This window comes from Uranotaenia lowii, chromosome 3 (genome assembly GCF_029784155.1).
Source record: "Uranotaenia lowii strain MFRU-FL chromosome 3, ASM2978415v1, whole genome shotgun sequence".
Taxonomy (NCBI): Eukaryota; Metazoa; Arthropoda; class Insecta; order Diptera; family Culicidae; genus Uranotaenia; species Uranotaenia lowii.
Genome location: NC_073693.1, coordinates 76967404 through 76983444, shown reverse-complemented (window position 1 = coordinate 76983444; position 16041 = coordinate 76967404). Strand labels below are relative to the sequence as shown.

General features: G+C 33.2%; 1 protein-coding gene across 1 annotated transcript in view; it reads left to right on the top strand.

Annotated features, from left to right (window-relative positions):
* The window catches only part of LOC129757200 (acetyl-CoA carboxylase), a 71123-nt gene that overhangs the window by 3514 nt on the left and 51568 nt on the right, over positions 1–16041 (top strand). Inside the window, exons 2-3 of the mRNA XM_055754332.1 lie at positions 7231–7461; positions 7601–8030. Of these exons, the coding sequence (XP_055610307.1) occupies positions 7299–7461; positions 7601–8030 (593 nt within the window). The 5' untranslated portion in view covers positions 7231–7298. The remainder of the gene's footprint in view (positions 1–7230; positions 7462–7600; positions 8031–16041) is intronic.

The window sequence follows — 16041 nt, the reverse complement described above, 5'->3', positions numbered from 1 at the left end:
AGCATATTTTATGGAAAGCGTCAAAGGTGCATTCTAGACTAAGGTTGCCAGAATTTTTTCAGCACGTTTCCGGGCCGGACAAACCGGCCATATTTTATATAAATCCCTGGCAAAATGTAGGCATTCCATTTCAAATTGACGACCATAAATCCGGGCAATATCCGGGCAAATTTTGATAAAACTCAAAAATTCTTCAACAAAAATCAAGAAAAAAAAATGAAAAAAACATGTTTTTCATCAAAACTCATTGACTGATTTTGAACCGTATTTGAAGCTTCCAAAAAACTTTTCATGATTATTTTTACAAAATTTGCTCGAAAAAATTTCGTTTTGGAGATGTTTGTTGTTTTTTTTTTGTTTTATTTGCCAAATAAAGGGAAAAAATCCGGGCAAAATCCGGGCAATTTTCAATGAAATCCGGGCCGGACTGTTCTTAAATTTAGTGATAAATATCCGGGTAAACCCGGATAAAACCGGGCAATCTGGCAACCTTATTATAGACCTGGCTGGGAGAAGTAATAGCGAGAGGCGCAATTACGTTCACCCGATGGATTGGCAAAGCACGTGCTATCCAATCAAACAAAAATTCTAGACCGCATGGCTCTGGTGAAGCTTTCGTATTGCTGATCCAGTTCAAGCGATATGTTGTTTTTCGGATTCCGTTTTTATCGTCAACGCTACTTATTGTTTTCACTCAAGTACCATAAACGTCCCTACTTTTCACAACTTTTATTTTTAGAACTGTATTTTTTTAAATATTTACGCCTTATTTGAACATAATTGCGCCTCTCGCTATTACTTCTCCCAGTCATTCAATTAATGCGGGACAAAGGGTCTAGAACGCATCTTTGAAGCTTTCCATCAAATATGCTCTTCGCTCATTTTCAACATCTCTAAATTTTCTCCTACTAAGCATCTGCATTTAATTTTCAATCTGTAATTCTTTTATCAAGAATTTTCGTCGTAACGTTCCCCGCAATGCCATTAAACTAGCATAAAAAAGAATATGAAATTCATGAAATCAAAGGTTCAGGGTAAAGAGATTTTTTTAAAAAGCTTGAACTCCAGAAGGTTCTCAAACAAATATCTACTACCAAATCTTGAAACGATTCAAATCATTCGAAATTTCTTTTAAATAATTCAAAGTTCAGTCAAGCCAAAAGAAAAATAATCCCGATCATTGTTAACTTAGTTATCGCGTCTGAAAAGTATAAGATTGATTTGATAAGAAACACACAAGTAATATCGTGTTCGTTTTCACTACTCGATAGTATTACACCGTCCCGGCCTAAACCGGACATAAACCGAGTTTAGTTTCAAACGTAAACATCAAGCTAAAATCCATCACCAGCTGATATTTGTTTTCGCTTCTTACAATTTGTTTACATCGGGAAGCACGACCTGTCAAAATTCACGATAGTATTGGTGAGGGCACAAGCAACACTGGATACACTGGATATTTTCAGAGTGAGCCACCGTCTGCGCTCAGTTTACTACCACTGCAAAATTGAGCACATAAATGAACAAAAAACAGCAAAAAGTGCACTAAGTTCTGATAGTGCACCGGTGCACAACTGAATGAAAACAAATACCGTATAGGGGCCGTTCACTAATTACGTAAGCACATAGGGGGGGTGGGGGGGTTTCACATTTGCTTACGATCTCTTACTAGGGGGGTAGGGGGGGTTTCCAAAAATCTTACGTAAGAAATGTTTCATTGATAATTCGTCACACCCATACGAAACCATATTACTCAGGGTTTTTCACTACATATTTGTTGGTGATTTTTGATGTTATTTTATTTATCTTTTAATGTCTTTGAATTAATAAAAAAAAGCCAGTTCTAAGAAATTTTGAGAGAACCAATTCAAACAAACATGTCATCAAAAACACTAAATCACGCTATAAAAAAAGATAGTCGCTTTACTCTTTTCATAAATTACAATCTTTTAAATTGAGAAACATATAGAAACGAAAAGGAAAGTGGCGCGTTGTGACACCACGATTTGTATCCATAATGTTTCGAAAGTGGCTTCATCAAGAAAAAATCTTTGAAAATCAATATGAGGCGCTTTAGATAATGAATTTCTTGACTGTTTTTTCTGTGATAGACACTAGCAACTCTAAATTTTACAAACAATTTACCAAAAAAAACCTCAAACTTTATCGCTTACTGCTGAAATCAGTCTGAGCTTTTAGGTTAGTTGACAACAAAATGGTCGTTAACCGTTTTGCACCAATTCTAGTAGTATAGAATGAAGTATATATTTAGATTTTCATGATGTTCAGGTCAAAAACATAACATTTTTATGGTACCTTGAGCTAACCTGATATTTCACTCTTTTTTTTTTTATCGAAATTCAGATTTTATATTGTTTATTCGATTGTGGAAATTTATGGAAGATTATTTCAACCCCGAACATGCTTTGTGTTAAATAATGTTCTCTATAATCGTTTATGACATTTCATCTGTTGTTTTGTGGAAAATGGTCTTTTCAAATGCAGTTATAAGATAGTTTTACTTAAAATGTGCTTTGCTTTGAAGCATGGATGTTACATTTTTATATATTCAAGCTATTTTCGAAAAAAGGTGTCAATTTCTGAAAGAATAAAAAACGTAAGATCTTACTAGGGGGGGAGGGGGGGTTTTGAAAAATCTTACTTTTTCTTACCAGGGGGGAGGGAGGGTTAAAAATATCCAAAATCGTGCTTACGTAATTAGTGAACGGCCCCATAATACTCCTTAATTACCTATACCGTATTCGTTTTCACTACTCGATAACCCAAGTAACCATAAGCACTAAAACATAGCCCTTAATCAACACTATATTCCCATATATAACTCTGTATTAATGCTTGTTTTGCACTATATGCGTAAATAATGCAGATTTAATGCTAAAAAGGCGAAATAGCGGGCTGATTAAATGCTATCACAACATAGCCTTTAATAAGCATTACAAATGCTGAATTAGTGCACCATCAAAACGTCATTTTTCGCAAGCCGTTTAAAAGCATTAACAATGCATACTTAGAACAACTTTTGTTTACTTAATTATTATTTTTTGAATAATTAAAATGAACAAAAATCAAAAGAATAATTAATAATTATCTACAACATCAATCAACATGCTGAATGGAGAATTATGCCTGCTTAATGAATTCTCCTATGAAATAAGAAGTGAATATAATTGACATATGGATTACATTTGATGAGTCTCGAACCGAGGATCCCGCAGCAGCCTTTATCTTTCTTTGCGCCTTTACCATTTCGACCACTCTTGATGCTGATAAGGTGGATGAAAAAACCCGTACTTCAAGTACTGTCCGGGTCACACCACTCTTAATGCTTGTTAACTTTGTAGAGTAGCTCTATATGTGCATATAATGCTATCATTAGTGCTAATTTTCTTTATTGCTTCTATGCATTAATAATGCTTATATAAAACTAAAAGCATTATGAATGTTGATATAATGCCAACTTGCATTAGAAATGTTGATTTCATGCTAACTTGCATTAGAAATGTTGATTTAATGCTGATTCAGGGTTTTGGCTAAATGCTTATGGTTACTTGGGAATGTTGCACCGTCCCGGCTCAAAACGAGCATAAAGCGAGTTTTGCCTTCACCTGTGCTGGTGTGCGTGATGTCGATAGTGCCAAATGAAAACATCAAGCTGTGAAAATCCATCATCAGCTGATATTTGTTTTCGCTTCCATACAGTTTCTTTAGGTGAAAGCATGAGCAACACTGAATCCACTGGAAAAAAACGAAAACAAAATAGCAAAAAGTGCACGACTGGTAGTGCTCCGGTACACAACTGAACGAAAAAGAATACGATACTACTAATACCGTGTTTTTTTTCACCTCAGAGGCAACCTAGGTCCACTCTAACTGCTGTCATTGTGCTATTGCTCTAGAGGCAAACTAGTTTCGCTCGAAAAACGGACGGAGTCGCCCTGAGAAGAAAGTCGGTTTTGGGAGAAGTTCACCAATGTTGTTGTCAAAACAGCTGTGTGTGGCTGAAAGCAAAATATCTGAAATAATGAACGGAAAATTATTATTGCCGCGATTTTTAACCTCTCTGCCAAGCAAAATCGTACTATCTGCTGTCCAGTGCAATCCGGACACGAAAAAAGAAAATCCGGATGTGAAGAACCGAGTGAAGAAATCCAAAAGGGAAAACAAAATGCGCTCGTTCTCACGCACACCTACGTATGGAATAACTCGAAAATCGAAAATCGTTTTTTTATTCGGACGGATCCAGAAGCAAATCCGGAAAAAAACACGGCATAATACGTGAGAGACAGCATAAAAAAAGAAGCCAAAGTTCCTGAATTCGTTTTTTTTTTTCATTCATATGCTTGAAATATCGTCATTTATTTTATAAAATATTGTTGCATTGCTTAATTTATAGGTAGTTAAAGTGGCAAAAAAGTCTTATTCAGCTTAGCGTTTTCTTCTTCTTTTGAAAGATGCAGAGTCATTTCGTAGCAACTAGACGATTTCATTGTCAAGTGTTTGGGAATCACTTAAAAGCTGTTACAGTTTTGCCATATTTTACCTTTATTTTGAATGGAAGGCCTTCTTCTTTCGGAATAGATAGATTTTTACCAAATAATTTTAATAAAAATTATTTGGTGTTCGAGTTGTGTATTAAATTTGGTTAAATTTCTTGGACAATATTTTAATTTTGATTAAATCCGTTCAAAATGGTTCAAGTTGTGTTTGATTTAAAAGTCCTTTCTTCAAAAGTGGGAGGGTTTGTAACTTTTTTATGAACTTTCCCCTCTTTTCTTAAAAGCCAGCGGTAACAATTTACCGATCACTTGCTACTTAAAAAAACACCCCCATTTTTTGCAAATATTTTTTTTTGCCAGTCCTTTACCTATTATTTTGCTTTTGCTTTCTATATACCTGCATTTTTTTTGTCACTGCAACATTGAGGTTTCCCTGAAATTTGTTAAAGCTTTCTAAAAAGTTGTTCATGATTTTATGAATACTTATTGTCTCTCATGTGTACATTTGCATAACTGTTTTCAATATTTCATGTATTAAACGTATAAGATTACGCCGGGGCAAGTGTAAATTCATTTTTCATATGTCCTAGAAAATTAAATATAACATAGAAAATTATCAGTTTTTGTTTGTTGCATCACTAGTTCTCAATTATTTGGAATTGAAAAAATTATAAAATGCTGGCAAAAAGAAACGGCATTTTTGTGAAAAAAAATTTCTTAGTTTACACTTTCCTCGTATATGGGGGCAAGTGCAAACGCTATGCTTTTTCCAACCAAACTAATCCACAGATGCGTCAGTTTTTCCATCTTAAGGGGGGAGTAGGGTCTAACAATTTCAAAAAATTGATTTTTTTATTTTTTTATTTTCTTATTGTAAAATATTTCAAGAATGTTGTGTCAAATTTTCAAGTCAATCGAAGCAAAACTGTAGAAATTATCTTTATCTTATCTTTATCTCCTCTTATCTAATACTGCAGCAGAGCAGAGCAGAAACTTCAAACGCGTTTTTCTCGAAAGCACATTTTTAAAGTCAGTGGACATCGTCATTTGAAAACCGATTCTTTTCAAATTTGGAACATATTTTCTACATATAAAATACCAAACCCCAACGATTTTTTTTACTTTGGGGAGATTTTACAGATAAAAAATGGCGGATTTTTTTTTGTTAAAAATCGTACTTTTCACTTCAAACAGCCACAAAAATTTCATAAAATTTTTTTTAAGTTAAATAAAATCTTTGGGGTCCAGAAAAACATCTATTAAAAATATTTTGCTCTGATTTTTTGACTTCAGATGATTCTGTGCTGAGATACAGTGTCCACCGCAAATCCTGTTTTCTAAAAGGCATTATCGAAAGTGCTCCGTCACCGGCTCATTTTTCAATATTTTTCTACGAAAAAATTACTAAATGTTCTTTTAACAATGCTTTGTATAATGTTAAAAAATTTGAATACATTTGTTTGAACGATAGCTCTAAAAAAATTCGTAAAAATGGTGTTTTTTTTACCCGTTAGACCCTACTCCCCCCTTAAAATGAATTTAGTATGAGTTCCGGTTTGTTTCATACACTTTTTTTGTATATCTGTTATTTCTTGCAGTATAAATACATTTATGGGATTCTATTTTTGCTGACTGTTGTTTCAAGCATCAAAGAATTTTGAATGTCCGCTTCAGAAAAAACACTCTGGATACCCCTTCTCACTTTCTTAACATAATGCTGAACCATTTTGGAGATGAAATGTCGATGATGTCACATAGCCAAAATAAGGTTGCCAAAATTTTCTCCGAACGTATCCGGATCGGACAAATCCGGGAAATTTTATTTAAAAACTTGGCAAAATCCGGGCATTTGACGCATTTATTGAATAAAAATCAAGAACAAAAAAAAGACTGGATATATATATATATATTTTTTTATCAAAACACATCAGCAGATTTTAAATCGTATTTCAGGCTTCCAAAAAAATCAGTCATGATTATTTCGCTAAAACTTGCCATAAAAAAATCTTTTTCGGAAGTAAAAATGAGAAAAATATAATAATTCAATTTGAGTTTTTTGTCAGATTTTTCAAAAAAAGTGAATAAATATGGACAGAATTCGGACATTTTCTCAGCGAAATCCGAACAACCGCTTTACCCAAATTTTGTGTCAAATATCCGAGGAATCTGGCAATCCTATTTAGGCTAAAAGCTGCGTTTGCACTATTACCCTAGTAGTGTCGTTTGTTCTTGCCTCACATTGTGAATTGAAAAGTGCGAATATTATTTTCACCACCTTCAATGTGTGTTGAAAATGTTTCAAAAAAAAAAGTCTGCTATTACTTGAATGTCAGTCCTAAACACTCAAGCAGACCTGTTTTGTAGCCAAAATACGCAAATCAAAACTCACTTTTTATGTCTTGTACGTACTTGAATTATAATGTCAACAAACAGAACAGTGGTTTTGGTAGAAAAATTGAAATAAAAACGTTAAAAAAAACAATTTCTAAAATTTTTTTTTGTTACAGAGAAAAGTTGAACGTTTGCACTTGCCCCGGTGTACCTTACTAACATTTCTAAAAAGCTTACAATTTCTTTTTCTTTGTTAAATTTATATCTCAAATATCGTAAAGATGCCCGTTGCTTATTTATTTTCCTTTTTTTATATTTTAATGTTGTGAAATTAGTTTCGTTTGGCTAATTGGATCATTTCTTCTCCTTCCTCCTTATGCAGGCTAGAATGGTCCAGCAAAAGGCGGACTAGCCAGAGCTACGCCAGCCAGTAGCATACCGGCAGAAATCATGATATTTCTTATGCTGACGGGTATCGTTTTGTTTGCGTACATTTTTCTGGACAGCTGGTGGTTTACCGGCACCGAAAACTCTCAATCTGCTGAAGTACCGAAGTCAGCGAAAACCGACCTCGAAGGGTGCGATAATGATAGGGCTCGAATTAGTGATAGCAGTATGTAGTTGCCATTTCTAGTTTTCATTCCTGTTGTTTTTTTTTGTTTTCACTAATTTCTCATATTTTATCTTTTGTTATTTTCAAATGATTTTTTAAGGATCCTTTCTTAAAATTGCATTTTCTAACGTTTTTCCAGGTGAATCGGCAGCCGAAAGCTGCGACACAGAACCACCCGTGGTTTCGAAGGGTCTGCAGCGTACCAGTGCTGGTCTAACGAACGGCAATCTAATCTCCCCGGACGCGCCAGCAATCGATGCTGTAGTGCAGCAGATAAAACGAGTTTCCTTTTCGAATGCTAACCACATCATCGAAGATTCGGAACCCAGTGATAAACCAGTGAACGGCGGAAGCATCGCGGATTCGGTCAACCGAAATACCATCAACGGAACCAACGGTATGGAGTCTGGCGAGGGCGGCGGAGGTGACAGGCCAAGCTTCACCTTGGGCGAGGACGGGCAGCTAGACGAGGCAGAAGCCAAAGATGAGTTCCCGCAAAGCCTGGAAAATGGTTCGCAGCCGCACGTGCATTACGATGCGAATCTGACCGAAAGACGGCGGAGGCTGAGGTGAGTGATCAACTTTTTTCTACCGATAGATTTATTCTCCACCGGCTTCAAGTCTAATGACGCTGTTAGACACTTGTTCAGGTTACGATTTTTTTTGGGTTTAGGATTTGAGGTTTTTTTTGTAGTTGATACCTCCAGCTACGTTCCGTCACGAGAATAGTCTCGGCAAGATTACGGTTTAACACACGAGATGTACAACCGGTGGGATTGACGCAAATGATGATAAACACAAATATTGGCAATTGCTCATGGTTCATATTTACAGCGTATAGATAATTTGTACAAGCTTATAAAAAAGGTACCCGGAGTTCCTTTTAGCATCTATATTAATGTTTGTGTCATTCGTTCGTCTAACTTGAGAATAGTAATTATATTTCAAAATAAAAAACCCTCTGTAGATACATGCTTTAACTTAATATAAAAATAATTGTTACAAATAAGCAGTTTACAATAGGGTGACCACAGAACCGGAAATATAGACCCAAAACTGGGGAAATCAACAAAAGGAAACCCAAATTTAGTTTTGGTTCAAAGATCAGGTATTCAACTCAAAATTCAGAATTATAATTTAAATTTCCAAGTCAGAATCCAACAGTTCAAAAAAAAAAAATCCCAAAAATATGACATCTACGCTGTGTTGTCATCATTGTTCTGTCATTTCACTCAAAAAACATCACTTGATTATGCTAACGATTGCAAGAAATAAAATATTTTGTTTTTCGTTTCCGGTCAAATTAGTAAATTTGATGCCTGTTAGTGAACTTAGCATAACTGTGCTCCTAGTTCATAAAGGGATTTTGTTTACAAGACAGCAAAATTTTACGTAAATTTGACTTAAAGTGATAGTATTATTTTTGTGAAATAGATTTGCATGAGAAAATTTTCGAATTCTACAAAATCGGCACTGAAAAAAGTCGAGTAGGCGGTAGTAGGGTCCGATAAACATTCGCAAGCTAAGTTATTTATTTTGGAAAGCGTACATTTTTCGCATTCCACTAATTTTTTTACTGAAAGTAGCTCTACTAGTTTTGAGATGTATTGGCATGGTTGTCCATTTCTCCCCGGGCGGCTTGAAAAATCCAACTCAGTGAACTTTTCGTTCTGAAACACTTGCCCTACACTGTTAAGACGCCGGACGTACGCCCAATCAAAGAGCAGAGAACGCTTCGCCAGGGTGAGAGCAAGAGAAATAAATCATCACATTAAGTGTAGGGGAGCAACGCTAAAGCAACTCAGTAGGCTTGGTTCTTTACCAACTAGAGAAGGAAGAAGAAGAAGCAATATCGTTTTGTGCTGTTTGTTTGCCTACTGTGGTAGGAAGAGAAGGAAAAATATGCACTTCAGTTGTGTGTTTCGGGATTTCTCCTACTCACACAGTAGTGTTGCTATTGGGGCACCGATTTTGCTCGGCACTTGGCTTCGGCTGTACTCGGAAACGAGTAAAGAGCATTTCGGAATGAATTGTGGTGCTCTTCAAATCGTAGAAGATAACGGTGCGATTTACACAGCGCACTGTCGGATTTGAGAAGTGCGGCCAACCATGTGTATTGGAAGAGAAAGTGAATAAAAATCTGACATCGATTTATATTGCATATGTTTGAAGTTGGAAACCCGCTTAACTGGGCGGTAGATGGTGTCTCGATGGTACGTCTAAATTGAAAAAAACTCACAAATTAATTGTGGAGGTTTCAATGTCGATAGAAGACGCTACGTAAATTCTTTACAAATGTTAAAATGATTCACTTGGTACTTCACTTGAAATATACATATTTGTGTTTTTAATGAAATATTTAAACAAAATAACATAATTTTTGCCATAAAATATATTATTTTTACTTATTTTTTCGATAGCACAAGGCAACAAAATTCACGTTTTCTCCGTTTGCCGAGGATTTAACAGCTGGTTTTGACTGATTTGAGGTCGACATATCCAAACATGCAGTTTGGTTTTTTTTCTGCCAGCTCTAGTTTTTGAGATTCATCGGTTAACTTTTGATATTTTTAAGCAACATTTTTGAAAATTTCTTAGATACTCATAGGTTTTGAATCAATCATCATAACTTTTTCAAAGACCGCGAGTTGTTTAAACTTCTGAAATAACTATTGCGTACTTTAAGATTATTAATCATAGCCTGGTGATATGAGAATTTAAGGATATTTTGGAATATTGAAATTAATCAAATATTTTTTTCAAAGCATAAGTAAAAAAATCGCAGTTTCTAACAAAGTTGGTATCTTTGATACCAAAAGCTCATGAATGTTCTTCAATGATGTGAAAGAAATCTGAAATAGTTACATTTTTTCTATCGTATTTTTAGAACTTGAGGATTTTTTTTCAAGCATTGTTTTTTTAAACTAGAATAGCTAATTTATTTATTAAATCTCTATCAAATGAAGGATAATCAATAGATTCGAATTCAGTTTATTTTTGTAGATGGTTGTCGGTTTATTAGCTATTCATGATTGATTTTATTCAAAATTTAATTATTCTTAAATTTCAAAACCCAATATAACTAGATTTAACAGTATTTGACAAATGATTCGAATTCAGGACGGCAAAATCCTTTTTTTGAAACAAAGGCTTTACTGATTTGAAATCATGTACATATCATATTTTATTGTAATCTGCATTTTATAACTCAGCTTATAGTTTCAGATAATTTTATGTACCCTGTTGAGTTTTTTTTTTATTTTGACACCTTAGTTGTCCATTTTTCAACTTGGGTTTTGCATAAATCCTTAAAGTTAGTTTTAACTAGCTAGCTTAACTGATTATATGTTAGCAGAAACCAGGGTGGATAAAAATCAATGATTTTTTCAAATAATAAATCAGATTTATTTGATATAAATCGGATTTTTTTTATTTAAATACGATTTTTTTTATTTAAACAGAAGTTCTTTTTTCATTAAACTGCTTTTTATGAAAAAAAAAATCTACCATCCAAAGTTTCTTCCAGCTTGAAATTCTTCTAGCACGAAACAGTTATTTTTCATAATTTAGCCCCAAGAAACTGACTCACAATAAAATTATTTGTTGAACGATTAATTGTAACTTTCATTGTAATCAAATCCACATTTACAAAATAAAAGCAATACTAAGATCTAAATCATTAATTAGTAGTTCAATTCAATTTGAATCAATTTAAACTGAACCAGGGTGGCCAGCGAACCGGGAAAATCGGAAAAACCGTAAAAAAAAATCGGGAATTTAAAACGAGACCGGAAAAACCGGGAAAAAACCTGGAATTTCAAATCAAAACCGGGAAAATTATTTATGGATTATTTTTTCCAATATATAATAAACCTATCAAATCCAAAAGCTCCACCATTTCATCCTGACGAAACATTTTCGCTGAAGCTTTACTATCCAGTCTTTTATTTCAGGATTGTGAAGCAAGAGCGGGAAAATGTCGGGATAAATGAGTAAAATACCTGGAAAAGTCGGGGATTTCATTTAAAAATATAGATTTTTGAACTCAGCGCATACATTTGTCGAGCAAAGAATCGTAGTAGAAAAATTTTTCGATCATAAACTATTTCTTTGCTAACGCTTAATGTGCACTGTAGTGAATGCTGCTACTTTTTAGTTCTGGGTAATGTGGATTCATACGTTGAAATTAGACCGTTTTCGATTGATTCCACATCTCAAAAACTAAGATTTACTTAAACTTAACATTTGGGGATTTTTTTTTATTATCTGACAATTTGCGCCGGGGGTCTTCAGATATTCCCCAAAATTGAAAATTTGGTTCATTTTTGCGACTTAAAAACTCATGTATTTTTTCAGATTTCTAACATTTTTATTTTTTGAGTTAGCTTCGGTTAGATTTTTTTGTAAATAAAAAATAATCATTTTTCAAAGCTACATTACTCTGTTGTTTCTCAACGGAAATTATAAAATAGCACATCAAAATACATTGAAATTTTATCAGCTTTCCAAATAGAATAGTTGAAAAAAATAAAATAATGGCCTTCAACATGAAAAGTTGTAAATAAACTTTAAATGGCGTCTAAAAGTACCGTCTGCACCACCGAATATTTTGCAAAAAATACCATTGTATAGCTCGATTCATGATGCAACTTTCATCTGAAGACACCAAAGTGGGCCATTAACACCTTGAAGAGTTATGAAAGAAATAATGACAATAAATCTCTTTTTTTGCATCGAAAACAAACAATGGTGGAACAACTGCACTCACATATGGAGATAGCGCGCACTTCTAACAACATGGAAACAAAAGAACTTACCAAAGCAGGTAAAAAACACTACTTTTTCGTGCTTTGTAGAGTGTTTGCAGCAAAACTGACTTTAAATTTTAACCAAAATTCTGAGTATCGTATTGTTTATGTGATTTAACTAATAATGGGAATGTTGCTTTTACAACCTGGTCATATACTATAAATATAACTTATTAATTTTTCGATCAAAGATCATTGTGAAGCATAATCAATGCCAATAGTAGAAGGTTCAGTCCCTGTTTTTGGGATCACAATAATGTGATAAAAAATGAAATATAGACGTGCTATACATAGTTTTTATATCGGGAGCTAAGCACTGGACACCACAATTCTTTCCCATTGATCAAAAAAGTATGAGAAAGTGGCACAAATGTTGTAGAAATAATCAAAGAGCTCAGTATGGCCAGCCCAGGCTGTAAAATGATGAAAATATGATACTTTTACCGTATTCGTTTTCTACATTCGCCCAGTTTTGAGGTTTACCATACTAGAACGAACATAATTCGTCGTCAGTGTTTTGCTACCTCGATCGCTCACACACGAATCTTCAGTGTTCCACCGTCCATTTTAGATCAAATCTGGGGAATTACGGATGCAAAACTTAGCGCATAAACTTCTAAAAATTACAGTAAAATGTGCATAACTTGTTGTGACCTGGTGCAAAACTGGGTATAAACGAATACGTTATTAGATTTTTGGATATAACATGAAGTCAGTTAAGCTGCAACAATCTACCGCCCCTTCTTTCATAACAGTCCCATATAGAAAAATAAGCAAGCGAGACAATCAGCTTTTTCTGTTTTGGAATATATTTTCAAATCGTGACCACCACTTTCAGCATAAACGAAAATCGTTTCTAGGTTGTTATAATAAATCGTTTGACCTGAAATTTTCGAAATTGGGTTATTGGTAAGGTCGAGAGCACCATTTTTATTCACTGTTAATCGACCATATTTGAAACTTTTTTCGAATCTACTAGCATAACAGTCCCATACAAAATATATTTTTCTCACCAAGCTACTTTCTAAGACTTAAATTTGATCATTTTTGAACTTCTAAATGCAATTGTCAGAAAAAGAAACATACTTTTGCAAAAAAATATCATGAATTCCACATTGTAAGTTGAATCTTTTTACGATTTTTGATTGCATGCGATAGTTTTTCGCTCAGGAAGTCATTCCTAAGAAAGTCAGACCTGCCTTCGAAAACTAGTGTGCATTATTCGACATCAAGTGAGTTAAAAAATGTTTAAATGATTTAAAGCAATAAACCAAAGACTATTTCGCCGAAAGAAACATTGAAAAGTAACCAAATCCGTGGTATTTCACATATGGGACTGTTATTCAGGTATAATTTATTTAGGACAGCTACGAATTGATATTTTTTTTCGAAATTTCTAGAACAAAACCTCTTTTTTTAGTCTTTTATGTAGAAGCCTTATGTTGACCTTAAATGACGAAAATTCATATGGGACTAGTAGGGGCAGTCTGAAAAGGACGGAAAAATAGTGTTTTTACCAGCTTTGATAAGTTCTTTTGTTTCCATATTGTTAGAAGTGCGCGCTATCTCCATATGTGAGTGCCGGTGTTCGACCATTGTTTGTTTTCGATGCAAAAAAAGAGATTTATTGTCATTATTTCTTTCATAACTCTTCAAGGTGTTAATGGCCCACTTTGGTGCCTTCAGATGAAAGTTGCATCATGAATCGAGCTATACAATGGTATTTTTTGCAAAATATTCGGTGGTGCAGACGGTACTTTTAGACGCCATTTAAAGTTTATTTACAACTTTTCATGTTGAAGGCCATTATTTAATTTTTTTCAACTATTCTATTTGGAAAGCTGATAAAATTTCAATGTATTTTGATGTGCTATTTTATAATTTCCGTTGAGAAACAACAGAGTTATGTAGCTTTGAAAAATGATTATTTTTTATTTACAAAAAAATCTAACCGAAGCTAACTCAAGAAATAAAAATGTTAGAAATCTGAAAAAATACATGTGTTTTTAAGTCGCAAAAATGAACCAAATTTTCAATTTTGGGGAAAATCTGAAGACCCCCGGCGCAAACCCGTCAGATAATAAAAAAAAATCCCCATTTATCTTATAACTGAAATTATTATTTATTCAGAATTGATGATGTTCGAATCTGCATCCGGAGCTCATTTTTTTCCAGAAAAACACGATATGCTGAAACAAAACTTGAAAAAAAATAGCATAAACCTATCAAACACATTTAAACTGGGAGAGTTATTTTGAAGAAACTGACAAAAATATCGAATTAATTTTGAAAAAAAAAAACAATGTTAATAAAACGTTAAAAGAGTTATGAATTCAGTTATTCGTCCTAACTCGGTCAATTAATTTTCTGAATAGCTATTTTTTACAGAGATCTTATGATCAAATGCTGTTTTTTAAATAAAGTAAACACTGAATTTTTTTTAACGAGGTTTAACTTATTTTCAATTGATCTTACGGTACCTTTATCAAAATTCAAATATAATCATAACCAAACTTATAGTTTTCATGTGATTGATAATATATTTAAAAAAATCTAATTTGTTTGTTTGTGTTATATGTACTAACACCCTCAAAATTGTCAAAATTTATCAAAACGTGAGTTCAAAAACCAAACATCAAAGTTCTTACAAACGACATAACCTCAAAGTACTTATCTTACGCGATTTCGAAAATATTTTCTTCTAATTAAACTTTTAATTTAAACTTTTGAAAATTGGGAATTTTCCTATGCAGGAAAAATTCCAGAAACAAAAAAATTAAATGGGATGCCACCATTTTATTTGGTTAATTAGTAAACGCACTGAAGGCCGAAGGTGTAACAAACTACCAAATTTGTGTATGATTCCTGTGTACTTTTTTCACTCAAATCAGTAGGATTTCAAATTGAAAAATAGAATAAAAACATGCATTTCTAGGATAGGACTTAAAAATTCAGATAAGGAATTTAGATGAATTTATCAGGATTTAGGTAAATAGATTCAGACATCTAGAACTCAGCGCATTCTTCAATAAAATTACAATAACAAAAATGATTGAATATGAGAATCGAAATAAAATTTCACATTGCTTAGCATGAATAAGGTTAATCGGAATCTGTTTCAAACTTTAAAAGAAAAATATTAGAATATCAATCAATAGTTAAGCTATAAAATAAATCTTGATTTCTTATTCCGAAAATAAAATAAGCGTTAGAAATTGAAATTGAAATTTAAATAATGAATCCAAACTTGAAATAAAGTAATTCAATACAAAATTTATGATGATAAGGTTTCAAATTTCAGAACTCGGAAGCAAGATTTCTACAGTAAAATTCAGTATTTCTACTTGAAATTTTAAAAGAATTATATACATCGCATAATATCAAAACTATAATTTATCTCATCTAAATAAAAAAAAAGCATAATCCTTTATAATAGGCGAAGATGGTGTGAAAAACTGAAAAGTAGGTAACAATTTTCGGTTAAGGTTAGGGCAACTAGGATTATTTTCTTACCGTATTACAACCTGTGAGTTTCAAGATCTAACTAAAAAAAATAAGTCCTATTATACTTTTATGTTCAACTTTTTTTTTAAGGCATTTTACTTATAAAGTTTTTATTTACGTTCAACTTGCATAAAGATATTTTCATTTTTGGTCAAAAAACCTGATAAACATATTTATTTGCGCATTTTTTTTAACAGGGAAAACCATCAAATCTCAATCGTGAAAACCGGGAAAACCGGGAATTTGAAAATGGAAACTCGCTGGCCAC